This window comes from Barbus barbus (assembly GCF_936440315.1).
Source record: "Barbus barbus genome assembly, chromosome: 25".
Lineage (NCBI taxonomy): Eukaryota > Metazoa > Chordata > Actinopteri > Cypriniformes > Cyprinidae > Barbus > Barbus barbus.
The window spans coordinates 20727527-20755368 of NC_136753.1; the positions used below are offsets into that span (position 1 = coordinate 20727527).

Consider the following 27842-nt stretch of genomic DNA (forward strand, 5'->3'; position numbering starts at 1 on the left):
CACTTTTTATTTTTTTAACCATTTGGTCTCAAGGTGATTTATTAGTGGATTCTATTCACACAAGTGTTATTTTAGTGTGTGGTGTTGATATACTATTATAGTTTTTACTATTGTAGTTATTGTTAATTTTAGTTAATAATTTTGGTTACTTTGTTGTTGAGTTTGTATAGTTTTTATTTCAGTTTGTTATTTTAATACATCAAATTAAACTAAATGAAAATGAGAAATGTTGCCTTGGAAAGTAGCTAAAATTTTGTATTTCAGTTACCATTTATTTTATTTCAAATGTTTTCTTATGGTTTTAGTTTGAGTTAACTAATCTAAACTAATTAACTAATCCTGGTTCACTCAGGTGCCCTCATATACTCTTCTAGTTAAAAATGAATAAATACATTTAATTAATAATTGAATAAATAATTTAGTCATCTTGTGAATCTTTCATTTAAAATAAACACCGCTTGTTTTGATGTTTTATTTGATGCAATTGAGTTCAGAATGCAGTATGCTTAAGTATTCAAAAACTTCTTGAGGTTACTGTATGTCAGGTTAAAAAAAAATTGACATGTCATCTATTATGGAACGATTTACAAATCATCCTCCCAGTTGGCTGCAGTATTAAATGCACACAAATATTTAAGGAGTTTTGTTTTGACAAATGTTCTTTTGGATCTTATCAAGGTGCGTCGCTACGAGTTGAAATCTCCAGTGAAGACCATCGAGGACTTCATCAAGCGCTTCACTCCGAGCCGCCTGACCTCTGGGTCCAACAGCAGCAGCTCCTCCAGTCTGGCCACCAACCGCTCGTCCTCCCATAAAGTGGGCTGCAGTATGCTGTCCTCCCCCTCAGCCGAGAGCACGCTCACAAAGCTGAATGAGGAGAAGCGTCCAGAGCATGACCTGCAGCATGCCTTCAGCCCCGTCCCACCCAACTTTGATAAAACAAAAGCTTTGGCTCAGGATGAATGCGAGCTCAGATTTGAGGCAGAGTCACCAGATGAGGCAGCGCTGGTTTATGCAGCCCGGGCCTATAAGTGTGCTCTTGTCGGTCGTTTGCCAGATCAGGTGACCGTGGAGCTTCCACACTTGGGCAAGCTGAGCTTCGAGCTTCTGCACACATTAGGGTTTGACTCCACAAGAAAGAGGATGTCAGTGGTGGTAAAACACCCTCTGACTGAGCAAATCACAGTCTACACCAAGGGTGCCGATTCAGTCATCATGGATTTGATCAGACCAGCCACAGGTATGCTGACATGGATGAGCACATTGTTCCCACACTTTATTTCTAGGGTTCAACATTTTAGCTGCTCTAATTCATAATACAGATGCATTGCAGTGTATATTTAAAATATGAAGTTTACATGCTTACAGTGACGCAGGTTTGAGTCATGACCCAGTCCCAATGCCCTTTTCTCTCCCTCCATTTCATGTATGTTTGTGGTTATACATGTACAGTCAGGTCCATAAATATTGGGACATCGACACAATTCTAACATTTTTGACTCTATACACCACCACAATGGATTTCAAATGAAACTAACAAGATGTGCTTTAACTGCAGACTGCCAGCTTTAATTTGAGGGTATTTACATCCAAATCAGTTGAACGGTGTAGGAATTACAACAGTTTGCATATGTGCCTCCCACTTGTTAAGGGACCAAAAGTAATGGGACAATTGGCTTCTCAGCTGTTCCATGGCCAGGTGTGTGTTATTCCCTCATTATCCCAATTACAATGAGCAGATAAAAGGTCCAGAGTGCATTTCAAGTGTGCTATTTGCATTTGGAATCTGTTGCTGTCAAATGTCAAGATGAGATCCAAAGAGCTGTCACTATCAGTGAAGCAAGCCATCATTAGGCTGAAAAAACAAAACAAACCCATCAGAGAGATAGCAAAAATATTAGGCATGGCCAAAACAACTGTTTGGAACATTCTTAAAAAGAAGGAACGCACCGATGAGCTCAGCAACACCAAAAGACCCGGAAGACCACAGAAAACAACTGTGGTGGATGCCCGAAGAATTCTTTCCCTGGTGAAGAAAACACCCTTCACAACAGTTGGCCAGATCAAGAACACTCTCCAGGAGGTAGGTGTATGTGTGTCAAAGTCAACAATCAAGAGAAGACTTCACCAGAGTGAATACAGAGGGTTCACCACAAGATGTAAACCATTGGTGAGCCTCAAAAACAGGAAGGCCAGATTAGAGTTTGCCAAACGACATCTAAAAAAGCCTTCACAGTTCTGGAACAACATCCTATGGACAGATGAGACCAAGATCAACTTGTACCAGAGTGATGGGAAGAGAAGAGTATGGATAAGGAAAGGACTGCTCATGATCCTAAGTATACCACCTCATCAGTGAAGCATGGTGGTGGTAGTGTCATGGCGTGGGCATGTATGGCTGCCAGTGGAACTGGTTCTCTTGTATTTATTGATGATGTGACTGCTGACAAAAGCAGCAGGATGAATTCTGAAGTGTTTCAGGCAATATTATCTGCTTATATTCAGCCAAATGCTTCAGAACTCACTGGACGGCGCTTCACAGTGCAGATGGACAATGACCCAAAGCATACTGCAAAAACAACCAAAGAGTTTTTGAAGGGAAAGAAGTGGACTGTTATGCAATGGCCAAGTCAATCACCTGGCCTGAATCCGATTGAGCATGCATTTCACTTGCTGAAGACAAAACTGAAGGGAAAATGCCCTAAGAACAAGCAGGAACTGAAGACGGTTGCAGTAGAGGCCTGGCAGAGCATCACCAGGAATGAAACCCAGCGTCTGGTGATGTCTATGCGTTCCAGACTTCAGGCTGTAATTGACTGCAAAGGATTTGCAACCAAGTATTAAAAAGTGAAAGTTTGATTTATGATTATTACTCTGTTCCATTAATTTTGGTCCCTTAACAAGTGGGAGGCACATATGCAAACTGTTGTAATTCCTACACCGTTCACCTGATTTGGATGTAAATACCCTCAAATTAAAGCTGACAGTCTGCAGTTAAAGCACATCTTGTTCGTTTCATTTGAAATCCATTGTGGTGGTGTATAGAGCCAAAAATGTTAGAACTGTGTCGATGTCCCAATATTTATGGACCTGACTGTATATATTTACATGTATTATCATTCGAAAGATTGTGCTTCATGGAGTCAGTAAGATGCATTTATTTGATCAAAAATAGTGTGAAACATTATGTAAAAATAATTAAATATAAATGTATATAATTTAGAATAAACTTTTCTGTTTTATTATATTTTTAAAAAACAAATTTCTGTGATATTCTGTGAAACAGCCATTAAACTAGTCCTCAAATTTACATGATCCTTCAGAAATCATTCTAATTTGCTGATTTAGTGCTGAAGAACCCATTTTTATTAATTATCAATGTTGAAAACAGTTGTGCTACTTAATATTATTTGTTATTATTATTTTAGGATTCTAAGATGAAAAAAATAACTTAATAAATGCTTGTATTGTCACTTTTGATCAATTGAATGTATCCTTTCCTAAATAAAAGTATGCAGTACTACTTTAAAAAGGTTTTTTTTTTTTTTTTTTTTTTTAAATGCACCACTCTAGGCAGTTTTAATTAATTTTTTATTTGTTTTCATTAATTCACCTGTCTATTGTCAATTATTTATTTTATTATTTTTACAGCCCGGTCATTATAACAAAAAGAGCATAACTCGTATCATCTTCTTAAAAAGTTCATCTTAGTTCATCTAATTGAAAGTTTGAAGCTGCATTTCTGACTCCATCCATCTTGTAGCTTCTAAAAGACACTTTCTATGAATTTCACCATCTATGGTTTCAACTGTCTGTAACTTTTTGAATTATTCTTTTTATTTTTTAATGGCTCTCCTCTTTTATATTTGGAATTCAGATTAACAAACCCCTGGCATGCTGTCAAACCTTCCCCCTTATGAAATGAATCAAATATTCTGGGTTAGTTTATTTTGATGTTCGGTGTTGATTATGCTTTTGAATGCTTGTTGATCATACTAAAGTTTTAATGAAGTCTGGGGTTTTTTTTTGTTTTTTTCCCCCCGTGCCCCAGTTAGACGGCGCATGAGGCCTATTCCAGCAGAATTAATGAATAATGGCTCACGGTCAAATGGCCAAAAGTCATCTGATTTCTTCAGAACATTGAATGGATGGATATTTTTTTTTTATGTCTCCAAGAAATTGAAAGAGAGAGAACCACCATCAACTAAGAGCAGGCAGTGAGACGGTGTGATTTTTCAAGGAAATGTTTTGAATTTTTCATGTCTTTTGGAGTGCTTAAAGTGGCCTCCATATTTTGATGTACACTGTTGATCCATGCTGATAGACATTTGATTCCCACATAGTCAGCATGGTAAGGGCAATATGTCCCCTTCACCCAAACATCTTTTGGATGGCTTCCAGATTGTTCTTGGCTCTTGATGTAGCCAAGGGTTTTAGCGGTAATAAACTATCCTAATGGCATAGGTAGACTGGCTTGTTAGTATTCCAGGCACGAGAACAGCTCCAGTGGCTGTTTTCTCTAATGCTGTGTACATAAATGACTGAACAGAAGTACTACATGCACAGTACAGCGCTGTGCTTTATATCTAAATGTCAAGACGACAGCCAAAAAAAACCCTAATAAAACTATGCCTTAGAATAGTTCACAAGCGATCTAGTTGCTCATCTTTTTGGAGGAAAGAGCAGAATAATCAGAACATGGACTTTTTTCCGTGTTCTTTTTTAGCATTTTTTAGTATGTTACAGATTAGAAAAGAGAATCATTTATCACTCGTTTCATCAAAAAAAAATCATATTGTTGTATTTATATTACCTTTTAATATAGCAATTGAATCAGATAATGATTTAAAAGCAGTAATGTGAAGTTGATATTTTTTTTTAAATGTTATATAGTTCTTATGTTCAAAAGTGTGTTTGAACAGTAATATTTGTCTGTCACAGACTACTGTTCTAAACAGACCGTCTTCTGGTTATGTGTTGCCAACACCCTTCCTTTGGGTGGAAATTTCTAGTTTCCTGGGTTTTTTTAATAGGATAAGAAAAAATAAGAATTTATTTTAAGCAACATTGCATATGATATTAAGTGCATTTCATCTTACTGCACTGACAGATTTTGTCCCTTGTTTAATTTATATTTAAAAAAAATTATATTTGCTATATGATAAGAGAAGTGGAGTAAGACAAAACGCATTCAGGCAAAAGTATATAAGTACAAGTCTTAATAAAATACAGTGTTGCTTCGCAATGCATTCATTTTCTTTCAAGGATATTCTGAGTTTTACATTGCTATCTGTAAAAAAAATTCAATAAATACTATTTAAAACCTTAAAGTCGGTTTACTGACAGGCCGGGGAAAAAAAAAAAAAAAAAAAAAAAACCTTAAAGTCGGCGCGAAACACATTATAGATCTTATTGTGAGCGATTCATCCATGTTTTGTTTTGTTTTTTTTTGGCTTTTTTTACCTTAATGTCATAACTTGATTTTCTTTCAGCATTTAATACCCTGCCTTACCACAGTTGCCCGAGAGCGCGCTATAATTTTTGGGTGCAATGCTCGCATCTCAAAATCCAATCAACAACCAGTGAATAGAAATCCCTAGTCTTTTTTCAGAGGAAAGGTCCTTTATAGCTTTTTCAGATATATAGACAATAAGCTAGTGCCATTGCAAGTAGTTATGTCATTTCCCCTTTCTGCCATTTGTTTAGCTGGCAGTCTGGAAATACATTTAAAAACCCCCAGGTTTATTAGTGTCCAGCCTATGTTGGGGTTAGTTAGCATAAAACTACACACAAACACACGCAGACTGTGCCTCACTACAGACTATGAGCTGTTTTATGCACATAGACACACACGCTCAGTGTATATTCCTGTACTTTTGGGGCTAGAGCCACTTTTCACCTCTGGGTGTAGGCTTCCAATTAACACAGCAGACCAACTGAAGGTACAGTTGCTCAATTCAGAAGCAGTGGGATGTTTGCCATGCTTGTCTAATGACACAATGCACAAAAAACAGACTACAGGTGCCAGCCTGAGCCACACAGCTTTCGAGTCTTTGACAAGTGAATTGTTACAACTTCATTGACATAAAGCTGTCTTAACCGGGGAACCATGCAGATCTGGAAAAACAAACAGTACCAGTCATTATGTAGCGTGTTAAAATGAAGGACATGGACAAAAATGTTCCAAAGTGTGCACCATTACCAATGTTGGAAAGGACGCCGTGTTTTGCTAAGGGAATGGCAATCATTTCCGTCTCTTAGTAATAAGAAACTGGTGCGTAATTTTCTTTTCTGTGAGTAGCCGCCCCTCTGGTTAAATTTGTTTGCTTTTTGTTTGTTTGTTTGGTGTTTTTGTTTGCTTTTTGTTTTGAGGGTGTTTTTTGTTTAGTTTCTTTTTAGGCAAGCTTTAAAGGTGAATTAGTAGTTTGTGTTTTTTGTTTGTTTTTTATTTGCTTAATTTTGTGTTTATCTTCTATGGCTCAGTAAAGCTTTCAACATTCTCAGCACATACTTCTACTTGCTTTTGTACATACTTCATAGGTCGTCCTACATAGAGTGAGCTGTGGACATGAAAGATACTACTCCATTTGTGTTGCTAGTGGTTTAAGAATTCCCCACTTAAACTTTTTTAAATACTGTTGCATATGTTATGAAAGACTTTCTTAAACTTTTCCTTTTTGCTCTTTGAAGGGTCATGTCAGGGCATGATATGGGGATTTACTTTATCTATAGGTTTATTAAGAACATTTAATACCTTAGTCAGTGCATCAGTCTCTAGAAAAACACGTCCAGTCGTCCCACAGATGCAGGGGTGGTGATGAATCATTCGGTGAAAATGTGAGGTTTGGCACTCTCGCCCCCTCGTCTTGGCTGACGGTCGTCCATGTTGGGAAGTGATCATCCCAAACAGTTTGTTCTGCTCTTCCTGCCAGGAAGCAATGCACTGAGCAATAACACAGGAGCGATAAACCTCAAAATGCTCCGTAGCCAGCTTATCCAGTCAACCTGTCAAAACGCTCTGCCATCTTGATTAAATCTAATGGCCTTGTTGAGAAGGCCAATGGCAACATAGAGAACCATCCTTGAAGAGGCTGAAGTGATTCGTTTAGCTGTCTGCTTACATTGTGTTTTTCACACTGTTTAATATTATTTTAGTAAAGCCTTCTCTAAATGTTAGAATATTTTGATGGATTGTCTAATTTTCTTTTTGGTTTTCTTTGTGTTTTTGTATTGCAGATGATTGCAAAGGAAAGCGACAAAGAAAAATCTTGTATAAAACCCAAAACTACTTAAATCTTTATGCTGCAGACGGTCTCAGAACACTCTGTATAGCCAAAAAGGTAACACAGATTCTCAGTAGAAACTATATATATATATATATATATATATATATATGACAGCCCTCATTTTTATTTTGTCATTTACACTTTTGGGTGGACTTTACTGGATAAAAACAAAGTGTTCGTGTTGAAAAAAATAGAAGTGTTTGTGCACAGGTGGTTTACAAGTCTATGAGATTTTTCCCAGAATGCTGATCTGTGTAACAGATCTCTCACTCTCTGTCCATCTTTTTCTCATCTCTATTCTTTCTCCATATCTCATGGATAGTAATATATGCTCTCACTCTCTTCTCTGACTTGTTAACTCGGTGTCTTGAGCTCCTTGTGGGAATCTGGTTGCCATATGATGTGATGAGATGTGTTCTTGTTTTGTTTTTTGTTTTTCCCAATTTTTCAACAAACTTTCACATGCTTCCTTGGACCTGCTGAAGCAGATTTCTGCTGTCACTGACAATCAGAATTTTAACCAACAAAACGTTACTTTCCCCCTTTTTCTCACTAAAGCCCAGCTGTGACCTAACACTTCCTATATAATTTTAATAAAAGTATGAATTCTATCTCTTCTTCTTTTTGGCATGCTTCATTATCACTGTTGCTAAATAGTCACCTTAACAGAAGGGAAGCCTTGAACAGCTTGCATACAATTATTTTTCACACAGCTAAGTGTGAATTAATACATAAATGGAGCTGCTTAAAGTTTAACAAGCCTCTTATTGTTAGTTTTATTTTCTCCACCTGTTTGTTTTTTAAGCCAGCAACCAGAATACCTTATTGCGTTCTTCTCTCTTTTTCCTTTTTTCACACATCCCTTTGAAGCTAGAAAAACTTTTGAAACAGTGTGACAACCAGTGCTTAATCAAAACTCATTTACTGCAATTAATGCTGATGTTGCACCTCTATCAGTGATGTGATTGTATTTGTTTGGTTCAGGTTCTCAGTAAGGAGGAGTATGCCAGTTGGTTACAACGCCACTTGGAAGCAGAGACCGCCATACAGAGGAGAGAGGAGCTGCTTTTTGAGTCTGCATTACGACTAGAGACCAACCTCCAACTTCTGGGTAATCATAGTTCCTAAAGCACTCTTAGTCCATTAAGGACTAGTTTACACCTCATGTTAAAGGGATGGTCACCCAAAAATAAAAATTCTGTCATTTACTCACCCTCATGTCATTCCAAACCTGTATGAGTTTCTTTCTTCTGCTGAACACAAGAGATGATACTTTGAAGAATGTAGCTAAGCAAAAAGTTGCTAGTCCCCGTTGACTTTTCATAGTAAATTTTCCATGGAATTCAATGGAGACCAGCAACTGTTCGGTTACCAGAATTCTTCAGGATATTTTCTTTTATGTTCAGCAAAAGAAAGTAAGTCATGCAGGCTTGAAACAACTTGATGGTCAGTAAACAATGACAGAATTTTCATTTTGGGTGAACTATCCTATTAGCATCTCGAGATTCAAAACAGAAGTGCTTAGTACCAGACACTTAAAATCTTTCTCTCTGTCTTTTTCAAATAGGAGCAACAGGTATTGAGGACAGACTTCAGGATGGGGTTCCCGAGACCATCGCCTCTCTGAGGAAAGCCGGTCTCCAGATCTGGGTGCTGACAGGAGATAAACAAGAGACTGCCATCAACATTGCCTATGCCTGCAAACTGCTGGACCCAGAGGAGGAGCTGATCACTCTTAATGCTGACTCGCAGGTAAACCCAGCATGCACTGCTGCAGTCTCTCCTCATGGGCTCTGCCCTTTCTACTCACTTCCTTCTCCCTCTAAATGCTGACTGAGCGAGACTCAGTCTATGTTTAATTACTGTTTTGATAAACAATTGATCTGTTGATTACTTCTGCAGTTAATCATTTAGTCAGATTCCTCATCTCCTAACAATATGACGTTAAAGGCCACAAATAATCACTAAACTGAACTTGAGAACCAATTTGTTTAAATGTGAAATGTTTGAAAGAATTGATTTGCTTGAAATGTCTCAGACTTCCTAAAACTACGGGAAAGTGTGTTTCACAAATGCCTTAATAAAAAAGTAACTGTTACTTTCAGGCTGCCCACTCTAGCTGGCAACTTGCCTGCAATCACAGAATTTGGAAAATGTTTAATATCAGTTCTCACAAGGGCTTGAAAGCCTTTTATAATTATATCTTTGGTGTAGATTCTGTTTGATCTGTATATTTAATTATTTATTCTGATGATTTGATTGTTCTTGTTTTGCTTTTTGCAACCAGGAATGACAGAAATGTCTGAAGGTATTGCCCATAACTTGTAGGCCTGATTGTTCCAGTTGAAAACACAAACTGTAGTTCCATTTCTCCCACTATTATATGTTTTTTCCCTCACCCATCTACCATATGAGTGTGTTTTTTCACTATGGGCACTTTAATCTCCCAAGGGCTGATTACTTATTTTTTTAAATAATATTATTGTATAACTAATCCCAACACTATTTTTCTCTTGGGATTGCTTGGTTTATCCTTCTTTGTTATTTGTTTTTCAAATGTCGTCTTTAGTTAGTTTAATTATCAGCAACTGCTGTTAAGATTTTCAGTTTTTCCACTGACAGCACTGAGAACAAAAGCAGCTAAGCACCGGCACACAATAAATAATATCAAAAATTAATGTTGATTCATTTTCATGTTCTAATTTAAGTAAATATTAATATTAATTGAATTGTAATGTGTTTCTTGAACCCATTACCCGTGACTCGAACATGGGACGTCCAAAGCGCAATGGCACTATATGTCAACGCGCTGCCCACAAGGCTATCAGTGCCGACAACACGTTATCTTCAAATTAAAGTCAGTCATGACCATTTTTATATTTATGGGATATTGCAGCGTTTATTATAAATAATTTGCCATGCACAGAATTTTTAGATGTGTGCCCTCATAATCTTTAATCATTACTTTAAATAGACATTTTAAGTAGTTATATTGCATTTATTGGCTTTTTATCAAGCTAACCTTCTCTCTAAGATATAGCCATCAAAAGTCCATATCTGCCCACCACACATGAAAATATTTTGTAAAGTAATTTATTTAGACCTAAAGGACCAAAAGTGTCTATAGTTGAAAAAACACCCATATATCAAACTATTTGCGTATTCCCATGCATGTCCACTTTTAGACAGTGGGTGTTTCCCCCATAGAACAGCTGAACTGGCTTGAATGAGCTCTCATGAGGTTTCATTTTGTCTCCTTGGAGAACACGTGAAGCATCCACATGAGCTTTGTTTTGAAAAACCACACAGGCAAATAGCTGTCATACTGGAATGTCTTAATCACCGACTTGCTGTATTAGTCAGAACTTTTTCTTTGCTTAAAGGCATAGTTCACCCAAAAATAAAAAATATTCATCATCATACTCTCGCCCTCACATCATTACAAAGCTGTATGAATTTCTTTCTTCTGGGGAACAAAAGAAGAAAAATGTTGGGAACCAAGCGGTTTGGATTACTTTTGAACCAAAAAGAAGACATTTTGACTATCATTCTCTGTGATTTTTATGTTTCACTGAAGAAAGGCAGTCATAGAGGTTTGGAATCACATGAAGGTGACTAAACAATGACAACATTTTAATTTTTTGGTGGAGTATCCCTTTAATAAAAGTGATTTGGTACAGTAAATGTGTTATAATTTATACCATAATTGTGATCTGTTTTGTTGCATTTCCGAGCAGTCATTTATTTATTTATTTTTTCTGTCTCTCTCTATTTGCCAGATGTTGTCTGACTCTCATGATATCTTTGTCCTTTTATGACCTTCCTGATTTTTGCGTTTGAATGTGAACTCCTACTAGGAGGCCTGTGCTGTATTACTTGAGAACAGTCTGCACTACATCCAGGCCAAGTTCCTTTGCAACCCTCGACCAGATCCTCAAGCAGCTGGAGACTATGGTGGCATCCACTTCTCTTCTCCGGTGTGTTCCCTGGCCTCCTCTGGCCACTCCAGCCCCTTCCTGGTGCACCGACTAGGGCTGGTGATCGATGGTCGAACCCTGTCCTACGCACTGGACAAGAGTTTGGAGGACAAGTTCCTGGCCGTGGCTCGAAGTTGCAGGTCCGTTCTATGCTGTCGCTCGACGCCCCTGCAGAAGAGTATGGTGGTCAAGTTAGTGCGTAACAAGCTCAAGGTCATGACGCTGGCAATAGGTATGTGGTGGATTTTCTTGGTCGTTTTTTTTAATTCAGTGTTTGTTGCAAATGCTTAATCTCAAGTGTGTTTTTAACAGCGTTTCATTTAGCTGAATTTGTTGCATAAAAATCGTTTTTAAAGCCCAGTCTGCAAGTGATAAGCTTCTAGTGGTCATAAACTTCACACAACTGCAGCTAAGATGATGCACACAAATGAACTTCACTGCGTTCCACAGTACTAATGCTGGTGACTGGGTTTAAGGAATAGCTCGCCCAGAATTGAAGATGGTATCATTTACTCACCCTCACGTAGTTTCAAGAGTTTTCCATGCAATTACATAAACAGAGACTGAAGCCTTGAAAGCACACTAATGAGAACCATTGAAATAGTCTGAGTAAAAATTGTCACTCCAACAAAGTCTATCCTTATAATTGAAAGATTTTTCTTTTATTCCCTTCTTTCAAAAGAAAACGTGATCAGTTTGGACATTTACCTTTCAAAAGCTTTTTGAATTTTTTCTCAGAAATTGTTATCAAAAATGTATTGTATTGTTTTGTATTGATCAAAAGTGATGATAAAGAGATGTCAATCATGGCAACTCTCGGAAGATTTTAGAATGGTAATGGATATGACAATGTTAATGTATTTGGTCTTGGCAGAATAGATCTGCTACGCTGCTGCTTATTTTGCTGCTACTGTTGGTTATTGCTGTAGTTGTAGATTATTGCTACTACTGCAAGCAAGTACAGGAACTTGCTACTGCCAGTGCATATGGCGATACGGTGCCGTGAGTATTTAAGACATACTGCTGCTGCACAAATAGCATATAAAATAACCTGTAGCTGATCTATACAGGTGGAGCTGGGGAAGGTGGAGGTTTCAGAGAAACTCTGAAAGAGGGCTACAGGAATCTCAAGTGAATGCTAACCAGCCATATAAATGCAAAGAAGTAAGCTCATTGGGACATATGCAACATGAACCAATCAGCTTGTGCCAAGTCGTTTAACTCTCTTAATATCATCAGTTACGTTAACAACCTGTCAGCCTGCGCCATCTAGAGTTTCATGACTGAACTATATATTTATATCACTAGGCAAATTTTATTCCGAAAGTCCATTCATACATGTTTTTAAAAAAGGACTTGTGAGGAAAAAAAATAAGAATTTTGTCAGAGCAAAATAGGTTTTCGCTTAATCTTTAAACATTTATTATTTAAATGGTTATTCCCTATTTACTTGTTCTATTTTTAGTTCTTCTTTTTATTATCTGTGTTTTTGTTCTGTCACTGTCATTCTGTTGCACTGTGGAAGCTTCTGTCACGAAAACAAATTCCTCGTATATGTTAATTTACCTGGCAATAAAGCTCATTCTGATATACCCAAGTTGTTCTTGACTGGTAGAAGTGTTTTTAAATGATTCCTCTCTGAATCTAGCACTGGAGTTCAGCTCACTGATACTGTGGGAAGTTTATCAGTGCATAATAACTTTTCTGAAACGTTTGCATCCTTTTTGAAGCTTGAAAGCTTCAGTCTCCATTCACTGTAATTGCATGGAAAATTGAGACCAGTACAAAATATGTCCTCAAATGGGTGAGGTAAAGGATTACTGAATTCTCATTTTAGCTTGAACTGTCCCTTTAAACAATAACTGGTGTTTATTTATAAGATGCACAAAATGTGTAGCATAGATGCTCATTGTTTTTGTTGTTTCTCGTACTTTTTGCTTGGCAAGTTGAATTTGGAGATTAATGGTCCCGGGTGTTGCAAGTAAACATTTCAGTGGTGACTGGACAGCACGTGTCTGTCCTTTCCCCAGCGCAGAATGCCACATTTACAAGCCTACGCAGCACTCTGGCTAATTATCCAGATGGCTTTAGGGAGAGATGCAAGGTGCATCAAGATTGAGCCACCTGCCTGCAGAAAGAGCGGGTTACCTCAGGTCATTCCCCCCGCCTTAATAAAGATTTTGTAATTCATTTATGTCTCATGGAAAGACAAGAGTATGGTTTATTTTATTTTTTTTAAACCTTAACACTGTCATTTTGGAAGAGAATGAGAGAGGGAGTGTTCAAATGATGCTCAGCGGTGCTGTAAATAAACTCCTTTGCCTCGAAATTGACAGACTTCATTACAGACTGAATCCGAGCCTTGCCATCTTCACCGCATGACTCTAATGAATGGAAATTTATGGTGTTCAGACACGTTCACAACAGATGTTACCGGTTCTCGCGATAAGCATATTTGCTTTGTTGGTGTACTTCTTCAAATAAAGGTGGTCTTGTTGAGTTTGGCTGCCATGTTTGTTTATTTCAGTTTGGACAAAGGCGACTGACGGTCTCAGCAGGCTTTTACTTTTCTATATACTTCAAAGCCTACTGGCTTTTTAGCTTGAAAGTCAGCTTTTGATGATAGCTTGGGGTCAAGTCAGCACTGCGCCTTATGCCTCAAGCAACAGAGGATGATTTTAAAAACCTCCTCAAGGCAAATTCAAAGGTCCAAGATAAACACTTTTGAACACGTATAGTGTTATCTGAAGTACACTCTGCCTCTCACCAGACAGAAATTAAAGACAGAATGTTGTCAATTTACAGTTCATAATCATGTAATGGTGTTGTCTTTTTTTTTTTTTTTTCTTCTTCTGTGAAAATGGCCACACCTTCATTCCCATGTTTATATACAGGGGTGGTCAGAGCAGATTTTAATTATAAAAAAAAAAAAAAAAAAATGCAAATTGTTTTTTTTTTTTTTTTTTTTTTTTTTTTTTTTTTTTTGTGCCCATTTTATTTCTTTTTTTTTTTTTTAGAGATATCCACCAAATTTTCTGTAGTCCTTCGGTCTGTTTTAGCTCAGGGTGTTTTTTAATGTCTAACTCAACTAGTTTTCCTATGATCAGATATTCTGAAATATTATGTCTATTATGTCTTGATGTGCTTATTTAACTGTTTGGACTGAGCCTTTCATGCAGCAGACAATCAAAAATATTCAAGAGTTATAAATGTTTTGAGTCTGTATCATAATGTTAAAGGTGCCATAGAATGAAAAACTGTCTTTACCCTGGCATATTTAAATAATAACAGTTCTGTACATGGAAATGACATACAGTGAGCCTCAAACACCATAGTTTTCTCCTTCATATGTAAATCACGTGATTAAAAAAGACCACTGAAAAACAGGTGAATCAGAACATAACACCGACTGTGACGCAACAGTCGGGATCACTACGCCCCCAACGTTTGCATAAACCCGCCCTTGTTCTAAGCTGGCCGAACCATCAGAAGCTCTGCAGGTATTGTAAATAAACAAGCGCGGACAACAGCGAAAATAACAAAATAAATGTTATGTTCCAGGCCGTGCAGGGGGTGTGATGTGCAGGGATGGGTTGGTGTCTGTATTCAGAAAGGCACAGAAAGCAAATAACGCGAGCCACTAAAGGGACATGGTTAGCTCCTTGCTAGCGGTAGCCTGTTACAGTACATAAGATTTCACTCTCAGTAAGGAGAGATGAGGATGATGGCGAATGACTTACAGATCCTGAGCACCACTGACAAGCATCTGATCTTGTGAAATGTGTGGTAAGTACTGTTGCTCCATAATGTAAACATAGTTTGTGTGATCGCGTCTCTTGAAAGTGAAACTATAACACGATCGATGGATCGTTCAAAAGCAGTTTCAATGCCTCGCATATTAATAACGGCTCCCTGATGCCCGCGTTTTATATACAGTATAATTACCCGACGATATAACTGCGAGAGAAAGTATTTAAATATATATTTTCCTCCCTGTGCTTCCTTCTTGCTGATGAGCCGTACTGTGAAACAGCCAATCAGAGCAGAGCTCAACATTGAGTAGCACTGTGAAACAGCCAATCAGAGCAGAGCTCATTATTATTCATGACCCTGCCAAATAAGCCAATAACAGACAGTTTCATTCTAGGGAGAAATCCTAGGGTTGTAAATGGACATGTAAAATCGTTTCTGGAGATTTTTTGCCCTTACCTAAGCCACATACCTTCTGTGTAGATATCAGAGAACAATTTAAAATACTGTATCAATGCATTCTATGGCACCTTTAATGATTTCACACTCCAGCAATCAAGCATACACAACCTTTTATCCTGCTCTAACTAAAAATTAAGCTTTTTTTTTTTACTGTCAGATAGCTCTTAAAGCCAACATTTTTGTATTTTATACCCTTTTCTGTTTGAGGTTTCAGTAGGTTTAAGTAGGTTTAAGTAGGGCTTAATTGAAGTTTAAAACTTCAGTTATATAGAACAGGATGAAACAAAGCAAGAATATCTGAGAATATATCAAGAATTTAATTTGAAGCGTTTAGATGCTTTGTTAAACATTCCTATACTAATTTGCAGCTCAAACTTAAACTTGAACTGATAAATGGAATGCAAAATTTAGCATGACTGTCCCCTCTTTGGGTTCCTGTGTGATTTTGACTGTGTAGTAAGCATTTTTCAGATGTGTAAAAGGTGACGTTGATGTAAAGTCATGTCACCCTACTAATGCACTGTCATTCCAGTTAATTTCAGAAACTGCAGCTTGTTTCTGGGCTCTTTTGCAGATAATTTATGTTGTTTATTTTTGCCAGCGGAGCACTTTGCTCCTGATGCAGTGTTTGCATTAATGCAGGCTGACATTGTGCAAAGTGAAACGGAATTGATAACTCACTTACCCCTCTTTCTCACCCTCTTTTTGTCTCTATTCTCATTCATCCTAGGTGACGGAGCTAATGATGTTAGTATGATCCAAGTGGCTGATGTAGGGGTGGGGATCTCTGGACAGGAGGGCATGCAGGTAAGGAGAAACTGAAAAGATCAAAGGAAGTAATGCTGATAAAGGTGTTTGAAAGTGGATGGTGGAGCCATACATTGTGGCCACACTTTACACTCTGCCTTAAGTGTAAAGTACAAGAGGAATGAGCATTGCAAAGCAGGACTGCAGAGTTAATGCACCAAGGTTCTGGATGTACATAATTCATGTTTTATGAAGATGTTTTGGCCAAGATACGGAGACAGCCTGTACTCAGACAGTTAATAAATGGTACCTTATAGCAGCGGTTCACAACCCAATTATGAGTTACAGGGAAAACAACCCTAAATACAAATAATTAAATACTATTTTTTTGTTTTACAGCATAAATTACACAGTTTGAACACGCGTTATAACCTGTTTGCTATAAAAATGCTATAGTCCTTATAATGTTATTTTTTTATAGTCTTTTGCTCACCAAGTCTTCATTTATTTGACTAAAAATAGTTAAAAATAGCGGTTTTCTGTTTTAATATATTTTAAAATGTTATTTATTCTTGCTTAAGAGACAGTTCTTATCAATTAACTATTATTGACTGCTAACTATTTTTATGGAATTTTTTTTTTTTTTTAATTCAATTGAATGTGTTCAAAAGAACAGAAGAATGTTCCTTTTGTAACATTATAATTGTCTTTACTATCACTTTAGATCAGTTTAATGCATCCTTTTTAAATGAGTATTTTTCGTTAAAATAAAAAAATCTTACTGACCCCAAATTTTGAATGGTAATGTGTATTCAGTATAAATTCCATTCAGTTAGAACTTGTATATGAATTTTGAAACCGCGGTTTTAAAAAAATACTAGAGTAGCTTGATTTTAAGGAGAAAAAAAAATAATTTTACAAAGAATTTTGGTACTGTATTATACTGCCACATGTCCTAAAGCAGAACTATTTGAAAAACTGACTCTTCCCTTGATATATTGACCCATGTTAACCTAAATGCACTGTATGCAGTGGCAGCAGTTTTGCTTTGTTTGGGCAATATGCAGCATATGGTTCCTTCAGTGGATCATTTATAAAGCGCCCTCCACTTGTTCGTCTCTGGGAACAGCCTATCTCGTTCTGGTTTCTCAGAAAATCTCCACTTTGCCCACAAATAGTTTACCCACCCCCCTCAGCTCTGTTCTCAGTGGCAGGCCTACATAATATACATCCTGTTAAGGTGAGAAGAGAGACAGGAAGCGCCATGAGCTCATCTGTTTGACGCTCTGTCTCAAGCGTCATGCAGATTAATTAATTCCGCAAAAGATCTGGATGTAATGAGGCAGCACTCTACACTCCTCTTATCCGAGATCTCGTTGAGGTCAGCGCTCCGTATTAACAACCCTAATGAGAATCTGTTTATGACTCTGTCCCATAGACCATAATGTACCAAACATAGTAGGGTAATAACTGATCTCACCTGTGTTTTTTATGCTTTCATGATGTGGAGAGAATGACAATGAGGATGGAGAATATAGCTGATGCCGCTGTCAGGCCAATTGTAACAGATTAAAATCCCAAACGCCATTAGAGGCGACAAGGCGGTATCTGTCATGCTGATAGATGACATGTTAACTGCCTGACGCGTGCAGCTGTCCAAAACATATGAAAAAGAATAGATGGGTAATGGACGGGGGATCATTTTTCCCAGATTCCAGTCAGGAAGGCTTTTCATAATTCTTTCATGCAAAAATGTCCTCACAAGGGTTTTGTCACCAGGCTGATGTTAATCTTTTGTCTTATGAATGTATATGGATGCCATGCCACCATGTTTGTGTGTGTCTCCCTTGATAGATCTTGGGCCTTGAGCAAGATGTCATCAAAATCCTGTTTATATGAATGTGGTTATGTAACAGTATAGGAAAGGAGTGTTTTATTTTTTACCTTTTTGAGTATTTAACAAGCATAAGCATTAAGTAAAACCTATTTTTGTATCTTTAAAGCTTTTCCTATTCATGCACTAGTGTGATCCATCGCGTTGTTAAAATAGTTTTAATTGCACAGAACTTTTACTAACATTTCACTGTCTTCACTGTTCTGTTCACATTGTTTTCATAGGCAGTAATGGCCAGTGACTTTGCCCTGCCACGGTTTCGATACCTGCAGAAGCTGCTCTTGGTTCACGGCCATTGGTGTTACTCTCGTCTCGCCAATATGATCCTCTACTTCTTCTACAAAAATGCTGTGAGTTCCTGAAGTTTGCTACTTTCCTGGTTATAGTTGGCATTATTGTATAGGTTATTAACTACTGTAAAGGGACTACAATATGACATGAATAATGCATAGTAGCTGGTCATTATTGCAAAAATAAACTCTCAGACAGTAACCAGTGTTGTATCATACTGAAGTTTATTTTGTAATAATGACAAGCTTGCTGTATATTATACTTGCATGGCTAAGAAATACCTAAATGTGACCCTGGACCACAAAACCAGTCATAAAGGTCAATTTTTCAAATAAATAAGCTTTCCATTGATGTATGGTTTGTTAGGATTCGACAATATTTGGCTGAGATATACAACTATTTGAAAATCTGGAATCTGAAGGTGCAAAAAAAATAAAAAATATTGAGAAAATCGCCTTTAAAGTTGTCCAAATGAAGTTCTTAGCAATGCATATTACTAATCAAAAATTAAGCTTTGATTATATTTACAGTAGGAAATTTACAAAATATCATCATGGAGCATGATCTTTACTTAATATCCTAATGATTTTGGCATAAAATAAAAATCTGTAATTTTGATCCATGCAGTGTACTTTTGGCTATTGCTACAAATATACCCGTGCGACTTCTTATAACTGACTAACAAATAGGGATGCAATATTGATTTGGATATAGAAATATTTGATTTAAGAGAGAAAAATTCACTTTTTTGAATATCTTAAATCTTTGTCATCTATAACATTCAGCACTAATCACAATTAATAAAGTTCAAATGAATATTCTGATGTGTTAAGATATTGTTTAATTGTTTAACGTTACTTTTTTTATACTGTTTGATCATTGTTACCTCAGCCAACCCTCTGACCACAAACAAAACTACCATTACATGACATAACTAACTGGTTGATTTTTACCATACATTTCTGCCATATGGACATCAACTTGAGATAAAAAAGCTATTACTAAATATAATGTAGAAACTGTAATTTTCTGTAAAGCTGCTTTGCAACGATTTGCATAGTGAAAAGCGCTATGCAAATAAACTTGAATTGAATTGAATCATTAAACATTAAATTACACAAACATAATTACACCATCCGTGAACGACATAAATTGAATTATAATTGGCATCAAAAAGGCTATTGAAAGTGTAATGTAAATGTGAAATAAAAGCCAGTGAACAGCATTTAATCATTAAATATGAACATGTAATTTTAGTTTAATTAATTGGTCTTATGTTCTTTAAAACATAAGCCATTATAAAAAAGTATTCTCAATCTTCAATCAAATAAAGCATTCCATAGAGCCGTGTAATGCATCCAGTTTAATGAGTTGAAGTTTCATGATGTGAATAGTTTATAGATAGCTCTTAAATGTTGTTGTCTGTTTTTCATATACTCTTTGATTAATGAAGATCTATTCTTGGGGAGGTCCTAGAAACGTCTTGGACGTAATGAAGATGCATGGCTTATAATGAGGCAACAGCTGCAGTCCTCATTGTTTTGTTTTGTTTTTTTTGTCTTTCTCTAACCTTTTTTCCCCTCTTTTGTCTTTCTCTCTCACCCTAGATGTTCGTTGCCCTCATCTTCTGGTATCAGTTCTACTGTGGGTTCTCTGGGTCAGCCATGGTTGATCAGTGGTACCTGATCTTCTTCAACCTGATGTTCTCCGCATTCCCTCAGCTCATCACCGGCACCCTGGACAAAGATGTGTCAGCAGAAACCCTGCAGGAGTTGCCGCAGCTCTACATGAATGGACAAAACTCAGAGGTACATGCTGATTGGACAGAACATAATAACACCATCCGTGAACTCCGTAAACTGAATTAGAATTGGGAGTGAAAAGACTATTGAAAGTGTAATGTAAATGGTAAATAAAAACCCATGAACAGCGTTTTGCCACATGTATTCACACACGAGTTGGCCGCGATTTGCAGCATCAGCGGTTCCTCTATAAGCAGATGAAGTATATTACCCGTGCAGCGGTTGCCACAGTTATTGCTTTGATTGTTTTTTGCTGACCCGTTTCAAAATGGGTCTTTTATTCTGTGCTGAGTTTCATGAGGGAGAAAACAGCACAAGCAAGAGCAAACATTTTATAAAACCCACTAATCATCTTGAGAGTGGTGAAAGTTTGCAACCTGGGATAATTAAACTGCAGCGGTTGCCTCTGCTTTGCTAACCATATGCCTCTGCAGAGGTCTTCCTTTGACTTCATTTATTCACAAGCCATTTATTTGCATCCTGTGACTCCATTATTGGAAAATGACATTATAATAAAACATGGTTGTCTGGAATCATGGAATGGTTTTTGCCTGGATCTGACTGTTTGAATTTATTTTACAGGAATATAAACCCTACATGTTTTGGATGAACATGATTGATGCATTCTACCAAAGCCTCATCTGTTTCTTCATCCCTTACTTTGTAAGTTTGATCAGAATGTTTTAAGCATTCGCTGAACTGTCCATGCAAAATCCATGGCTGTTCAAGTATGTCTTCCTTAAGATGGAGGCCATCTGATCTTGATGGAACCTTTATAGTACACTATTTAAAGTTTGAGTGCACTGCAGAAATGTTCGAAAAAACCTTCAAATAGGAGAAACTTACTTCAAGCAAGACTTTGTAGCATTAAGACTGATTTGCATAGATTGTGTCTTCAGTATTAGTGTATTTTGTTAATTGCACTGGCAGATTTTTAGTTTATAATTAATGCTTTAAAGTCCTTTATTAAAGTAAACTCTTGTTTCAAGAATTTCCTGATATTTTAACCTCACGTTTTGCAGCGTGCTGTGCATGTAAAGTAAAATGAAGTAATCAACAGTTTTGTGTACATGTCATGTATTTTCAGGCTTACGTTGACTCTGATGTGGATTTGTTTACATGGGGTACTCCCATCATCACCTTGGCACTCTTCACCATTTTGCTGCACTTGGGCATAGAAACCAAAACCTGGGTGAGTCTTGTTTTATAATATGCTAAATGTAATAGGATGTAGTGGCTAAAGCTCAATCTTCATGGCTCTTCTGTACTGCTTTTGCAGTGTAAAGACAGTTGTGCACTTGTTATGATTGGTGAGGGTCTCTGGTTAAACCTGTTTATTCCGTTTCTTATCCTGAACACCAATTGCAAAATCTGCTGATAAGAGAAGTGAAGTCCGTTTTCAGTCTGATTAATGTTTCATTAAATATTTCAATAAAGTGATTGAGTAGTTTGTTTATGCCAACAGTTAGAAATGTTCAAGGATGTCCCTGCATGGCATTTTGCATGTACACTGCAGCTCAAGCGTTTTTTTTTAAGAAGTTACTTCTGCTCATCAAGGCTGTATCTATTTGATCAAAAATACAGAAAAATAAACTGTTGTTTTGTGAAATATTATTTCAGTTTAAAATGAGTTTTCTATTTTAATGTACTTTAAATTGTAATTTATTTCTGTGATCAAAGCTGAATTTTCAGCATCATTACTCCAGTCTTCAGTGTCACATGATCCTTCAGAAATCATTCTAATTTGCTGATTTATAATCAATGTTGGAAACCGTTGTGCTACTTAATTTTTTATTTTATTTTTTGGGACCCGTGATATTTTTTTTTAGGATTCTCTGATCAATAAATAGTTAAAAAGAACAGCATTTATTGAAAAAAGAAATTGTTACAATATACAATGCTATTCAAAAGTTTGGGGTCAGTACTTTTTTTTTTACTTTTTTTTTTAAGAAATTAATACTTTTATTCAGGAGGTTAGATTAATAAAATGTTAATTGTTAATTTCATCAAAGAATCAAAGAAAATTTATAATGATTTCTGAAGGATCATGTGAGACTGGAGTAATGATGCTGAAAATTCAGCGCTGCATTACAGAAATAAATTCTATTTTAAAATGTTCAAATAGGAAACCAATATTAGAAATTGCAATAAGATTTCACAATATTAGTTTTTTTCTGTATTTTTGATCGAATAAATACAGCCTTAATGAGCAGAAGAGACTATATATATATATATACTATATATAGACCATAAACTTTTTCACCATATTCAAATTTTTGAGATGTACCTGTATATAGTTAAATGTTTATTTTTGTATTCATATTTATGGTGCATGGAATGGTTTAATAATATTTACATGTCTAACACAATTTTAAATTATAATAAAAATAAATAATATTCTTCTATTTATCCACTTAGTTAAAAATATTCTTTAAACTTGCAATATCCTGTATTTTATTTTTTTTTATTGATAGTTATAATTTTAGTGGTTCAAGTCTATTAAAAGATCTTAAACTGCACTATATATATATATATATATATATATATTAATTTTTTTTTTTTTTTTTACTGCAGCATTCCTGATATTGATTTTGTACTGCCTCATTATTTTCTTTTCTTTAACATCTTTGTAGCTAACCCATTTTCTTCGTCATTGTTGCTTAAACTTCCTCTAAAACAATCTGTTGGTGTCGCAATTTGTGTGAGTATTTATATATCTTGTGTACGATTCATCTGACAGGTTAGGATTTGGAAATGATTAAGTGCTTTAGCTTTGCTGAATTCAAAAACCCATCTCACACACGTGTACAAGGGGATAGAGAAAGCAAGCCTTTTCTTTCTTTCTCCAATTACAAAATGAGGCTGAACTCTGTGGCAAGGAAGACCAGGATGATGCTGACACGACCAGAGACATTTATGCAGGGAGCCTCCATGATTGGTTTGAACCGGGAGATACTGCGCCATCAGGAGCCATACATCAACCTGACAGCCCATGCAGGCAACCTCAGTCCAGCCCACTGTGCTAGTCTCTCTCGCTCACCACGGTGGCATACACGTGGCCATCACACACAGGGTGGCCAAAGCTCATAGTTGATTTTTCCGACGCATGTCCTGTGGCGTGTTTTGCAAACTGCATTTATGTATGTGTGCAGCCCGTACCTGATTCTCCTCTATTTTTCCCTTTTTTCTTGAGTTGCTGTTATAGATTGATGAGCATGAATTGGATTAGAGCTTTTTCCATTACACCGCCGCTGTAAATTTTCAGCTGACAAGTTTCGGTGCGTGAAAAATGTCCTCTGCAGCCTCACTGTCTTTCCGGACATGATGATGGCTTCTGGTGTGAAAGAGGCTGTTCTTCACAGTAAATGGCTCAAGTAGAGAGTAAACGTTTCCAGTAGTTGGGCTGGCAGCTTCATCGTTCCATGTGCTGCCTGGGAAAATGAACGCATGTACTGGAGAGAGCGAGTGAACGCCTATTAGGTTATTTGAGGTGAGGGCAACGTTGAGGCCAGAGTACATGTGGAAGGTCGTCGCCCTGTGCGCATTCGAAGTGAAAGTGAATTTCCATGCACAGCCCATTTCAGTTCCAAAATGTGACTGACTGAGAAAAACAGGACTGAAACAACAATCTTTACTTTTGTTAGAGCTTTGCTTTTGTACAGCAGATCATCATAAACTTGGAGACGGAATTATGTAATAGAAATTACTAGAAACACGTTTGATCCAGTGTTCTTAAGTTTCTTAGTTCTCACTAATAAGTGTGAAATGTGAATAATGTATGACATGTTTTGAAGTTTGTTCTCAGTTTGAGTAGTAAAATATCTACTGCAGGCAATTTAGCAGCTCTTTGTTAACCCTGCCTTGATTCTCTTTGATTATTTCACAGACGTGGATGAACTGGGTGTCAATTGGCTTCAGTATAGCTCTCTTCTTCACTGTGGCGCTGTGCTACAATGCTTCCTGCCCAACCTGTTTCTCCCCCTCCAACACTTATTGGACCATGCAGAGGCTGCTGGGAGAACCTATGTTCTACCTACTGTGTGTTGTCACACCGATTGCTGCGCTTCTTCCCAGGTATCTATAACCGTAATTAAACCCTGTTGGAAGTATTTTATTTAAATTAAGTTAATTGAACCAAACATTTTTTGCACACCAATTTATATATTGTCATTCTAATGAGGAATATTTATGCCAGTATATTTCTATAAGTTGAATTTGGTGCAGTAATGTTTTGCAGTTTAGTTCAAAGTGCTTTAGAATTTTGTGTAATTAAATAATTTCAGAATATGAATATGTAATGTAGTAATTTACTATATTATTAACATAACCACAGTTTTAAAAAGTGCAGAAAACTATTTCCTATTAATTTCATTTTCTCTGTAGTTTCAGATTTAATTTAGATTTTGAATCACAGATTTATATTATATTATAGTTAATTGTTAATAGTTAATAATTAAGCTGATAATTAAATAATAAAATACAAAATTGAAGTAGATATAAAATATAAAAAAAAAACACTTTTTTAATAAAAAATTTAATTTAAAAAATGTGAAATTGTTGAAATATTAAAATATCAGGGAGTACTTCAAGTAAGTATTTTATGTCAAAAGGGTTTGGTTGACGAACAAAAAATTTAAATCTTCATTTTAAAACTTGTTAAATATAAAACTTTTATTAAATATCTATGTGTCATTAAAACAATGTTATTTTTGTGCTTTCTAAGATGTACAAACTCAAATCAGATTGTTGGGTCTGGTGTCTGCTGCCAGTGCCCATGTAACTGCAGTGCTCATGGGAGTTTTAGTTTTTGCTGACTCTGTTGTTTTCATGTCTCAGATACTTTTACAGAGCTTGTCAGGGAACTCTATTCCCAAACCCTGTCCACGTGGGAAGACAACTGGACAAACTGCCAATAGACATGCGCAGGATCTTCCTGAGCCAGATGAAGCTGGGCTCCCTCGGGTCACTGTTTCCCCCCCGCGCCCCATTTTTCCCTCTCTGCAGGCCTTTTCAGAAAGACTACAGGCCCAGGGTAAAGCAAGCCCACATGAGTAGCACCAAACAGGAGAAACCTATATCCAGCCCCATCCCATCAAAGAGCATGGAGATGCGGGACACACCTTTAAGCTCAAAAAACTCTGACAACCATATCACACTCAACTTCAGAATGCAGGAAAAAGTTCAGTCTTGCAGACAGGACTCAGGCGGCCCTCTATCTGAGAACTTACACTGCATGAAGGAACCTTCGAATCCCGCTTCAGGCACTCTGCCCTACACCAAAGACACTCCGGCCTCCAGGACTATTTTGGACAGCACAGGCTTGGAGGACCCGCTGAGCCCGACGGTCCTCTGTCCGGTCGGGTTGCTCACCTCTACTCCCTTGCTTCCTCAAACAGAGACTATGCAGCTCACAACGCCACCCAGCTTTTTTTGGGGGCAAAAGCTGGAAGACGAGGACCATTCAAACCAAAAGTCCCTACTGAAGCAGGTCGGGGATATGGATCACAACCAGTCAACTATCTGCCTACAAGAACATTCACTCAAAACAACATTTCTATGATGCTTTCTACCTGTTACGCTGATTCAAATTTGCACGTTAGCTTTAAGAAATGTTATTATATATTCAATATTATTTTATGAAGATATAGGTTGGTACTACGTATATGTATATAGATATATATTTTAGATGTATAAAGTTTAGAAGTTTTTTTGCGAGAGAGAGTGGCCAGCATATGCAAACTGGATGGTCTTATGATTAATGGCTGATTTTTATTTTTGTTTTTTTAAAACCATCTCAGAAGTGGAGGAGGTTTGTATCTCGAAGCAGAGGCAGTCCAGAGACATTCCTTTATCTGTTTATTTGAACCTGGATGTTCTGGCGCACTTTAAAGACCTTCCTGTCTTACCATTAGACACTGCTGATAGCACTACACTCATATTTCCCCATCCCAGAACAAAAAATCATGGTACCCTTCAATGTCAGTAGCTACAGGAATTTCGGTAACTCTTTACGAATAGAGTACATGAGAAGTCCTGATCGAATAAAGGCATGAACTGATCAAGAACTAATAATGTGCGACAGGAGTCACTAAAAACAGCTTTAACAACCTGTTAGTACATATTTGTTGTAGTATGTTTTAACACCTAACACTCAACTAAATCAAATGATTTCTATTACAAAGAATGTGAAGTGGCAAAACCTGCTCTGACTTTAATTAAAGATGCATGATTTGAATGCCTGAATAACATTTGCTTCACGCTCACATCTGCTTTTTCGTTAAGAACATTATTGGATAATCACGCTTTATCATTTAAATGAATAATCTCATTTAAAATCTAATTAGCATTTTTTTGCTACTTCAAATTCTTAGTCTACTTACTATCAAACATGTAGTTAAAGTGGCCATTATTCACATGACTCCCTCTGATTCCAGTCATATCTCATGCTAGCGCTTAATTAGTTCTTGATTAGCCTGTGAGTTCATTCCCCATTAGTTCAAGTATTAGTACATGATTTGTGTACGCTATTTATAAAGTGTTAGTGTAATTCCTTAAATATTCCTTTAAATGTTGTGTTTGTTGTTCTATCCACTGACGACTTTAATTAGTGCTGAGCAAGAGACGCACTCTGCACTTGTTGATGCTGTCCAAAGGACTATGCATGACACTTGTACTCTATTGCATTCCATTATTGAAGCTCTTAGACATCTACCAGATGTTAAAATGTCAGGAGCTCACACCAACATCATTGCTGACTTTCTAGTCAAATGTTATCATGTAAAATGGAACTGTGCTCTAGCGCAGTTGAGCTTCTCATGCATATACAGATGGTGCTTATGGCAGGTTCCAGCTCAAGTATTTGTCTTTTTCTTCACTTTTTGCTGCTGCTTTTGTTTCTGCACACATTCCTGCAGGATAGGATTTCACTTTTGCTTTTTTATATATAGTTCTATTTATTCTGTCATAGTGCAGAGTGCTTTAGGAAATAGAGGCTGATGCATCAAGCTAATTTGACAGTTGAGGATGCTGGGAGGTGGCCTGATTCAGTACGTGCGAACAGAAAGGCCACTTTCCGCTGTTTGTTTTAGGCCTTTTTACAACCTGATCTGTTGAGATATATATGCATCTTCTGCTATTTGCTATGATTGCATTTTTCTGCTGTTTACTCTATACATGATCCTTGACCAAAGATGCAAGAAGCACATGACCGCTGGAGCATTAGTACTGTAAAAGCTTGCTTAGGCTGATCACTTTATTAATTAGCAATTTAATTGGCTCCGGGCGGGCTACTCTGTTATGAAAGGGATATTTCCTCCAAAGTGACTTTTTTTTTTTTTTTTTTTTTTTTTTTTTCTTCCCCCCCTTCATTGTTTACTCACTCTTGTCATTCCAAACCTGTTTGAATTTCTTCTGTTTAACACAACTATTTTTTTTTTTTCCCCCATGCAATGAAAGTCTGTGGTGTCCAATGCAATTTGGACCCCATTGAGTTTCACTGCGTGGACAAAAAAAATTATTTTTGGTATTCCACAGAAGAAAGTAAGTCATATTTAGGGTGAGTACACAATGACGGCAATGTAATTTTGCCTGAACTCTCTCTTTAAGTGTTTGTGCCCTCACTGCAAACTGGTCT

At 36.9% G+C, this 27842-nt stretch overlaps 1 protein-coding gene across 1 annotated transcript in view; it reads left to right on the top strand.

Annotated features, from left to right (window-relative positions):
- The window catches only part of LOC306844803 (phospholipid-transporting ATPase VA-like), a gene marked incomplete at its 3' end in the record, with an annotated part of 44969 nt that extends 19200 nt beyond the window's left edge, over positions 1-25769 (top strand). Inside the window, exons 10-21 of the mRNA XM_079377176.1 lie at positions 679-1240; positions 7237-7340; positions 8271-8397; positions 8854-9038; positions 11144-11495; positions 16206-16282; positions 18341-18466; positions 20015-20215; positions 20792-20872; positions 21297-21401; positions 24096-24283; positions 25046-25769. Coding sequence (XP_079233302.1) covers positions 679-1240; positions 7237-7340; positions 8271-8397; positions 8854-9038; positions 11144-11495; positions 16206-16282; positions 18341-18466; positions 20015-20215; positions 20792-20872; positions 21297-21401; positions 24096-24283; positions 25046-25769 — 2832 coding nt within the window. The remainder of the gene's footprint in view (positions 1-678; positions 1241-7236; positions 7341-8270; positions 8398-8853; positions 9039-11143; positions 11496-16205; positions 16283-18340; positions 18467-20014; positions 20216-20791; positions 20873-21296; positions 21402-24095; positions 24284-25045) is intronic.
- Positions 25770-27842: the final 2073 nt, after the last annotated feature.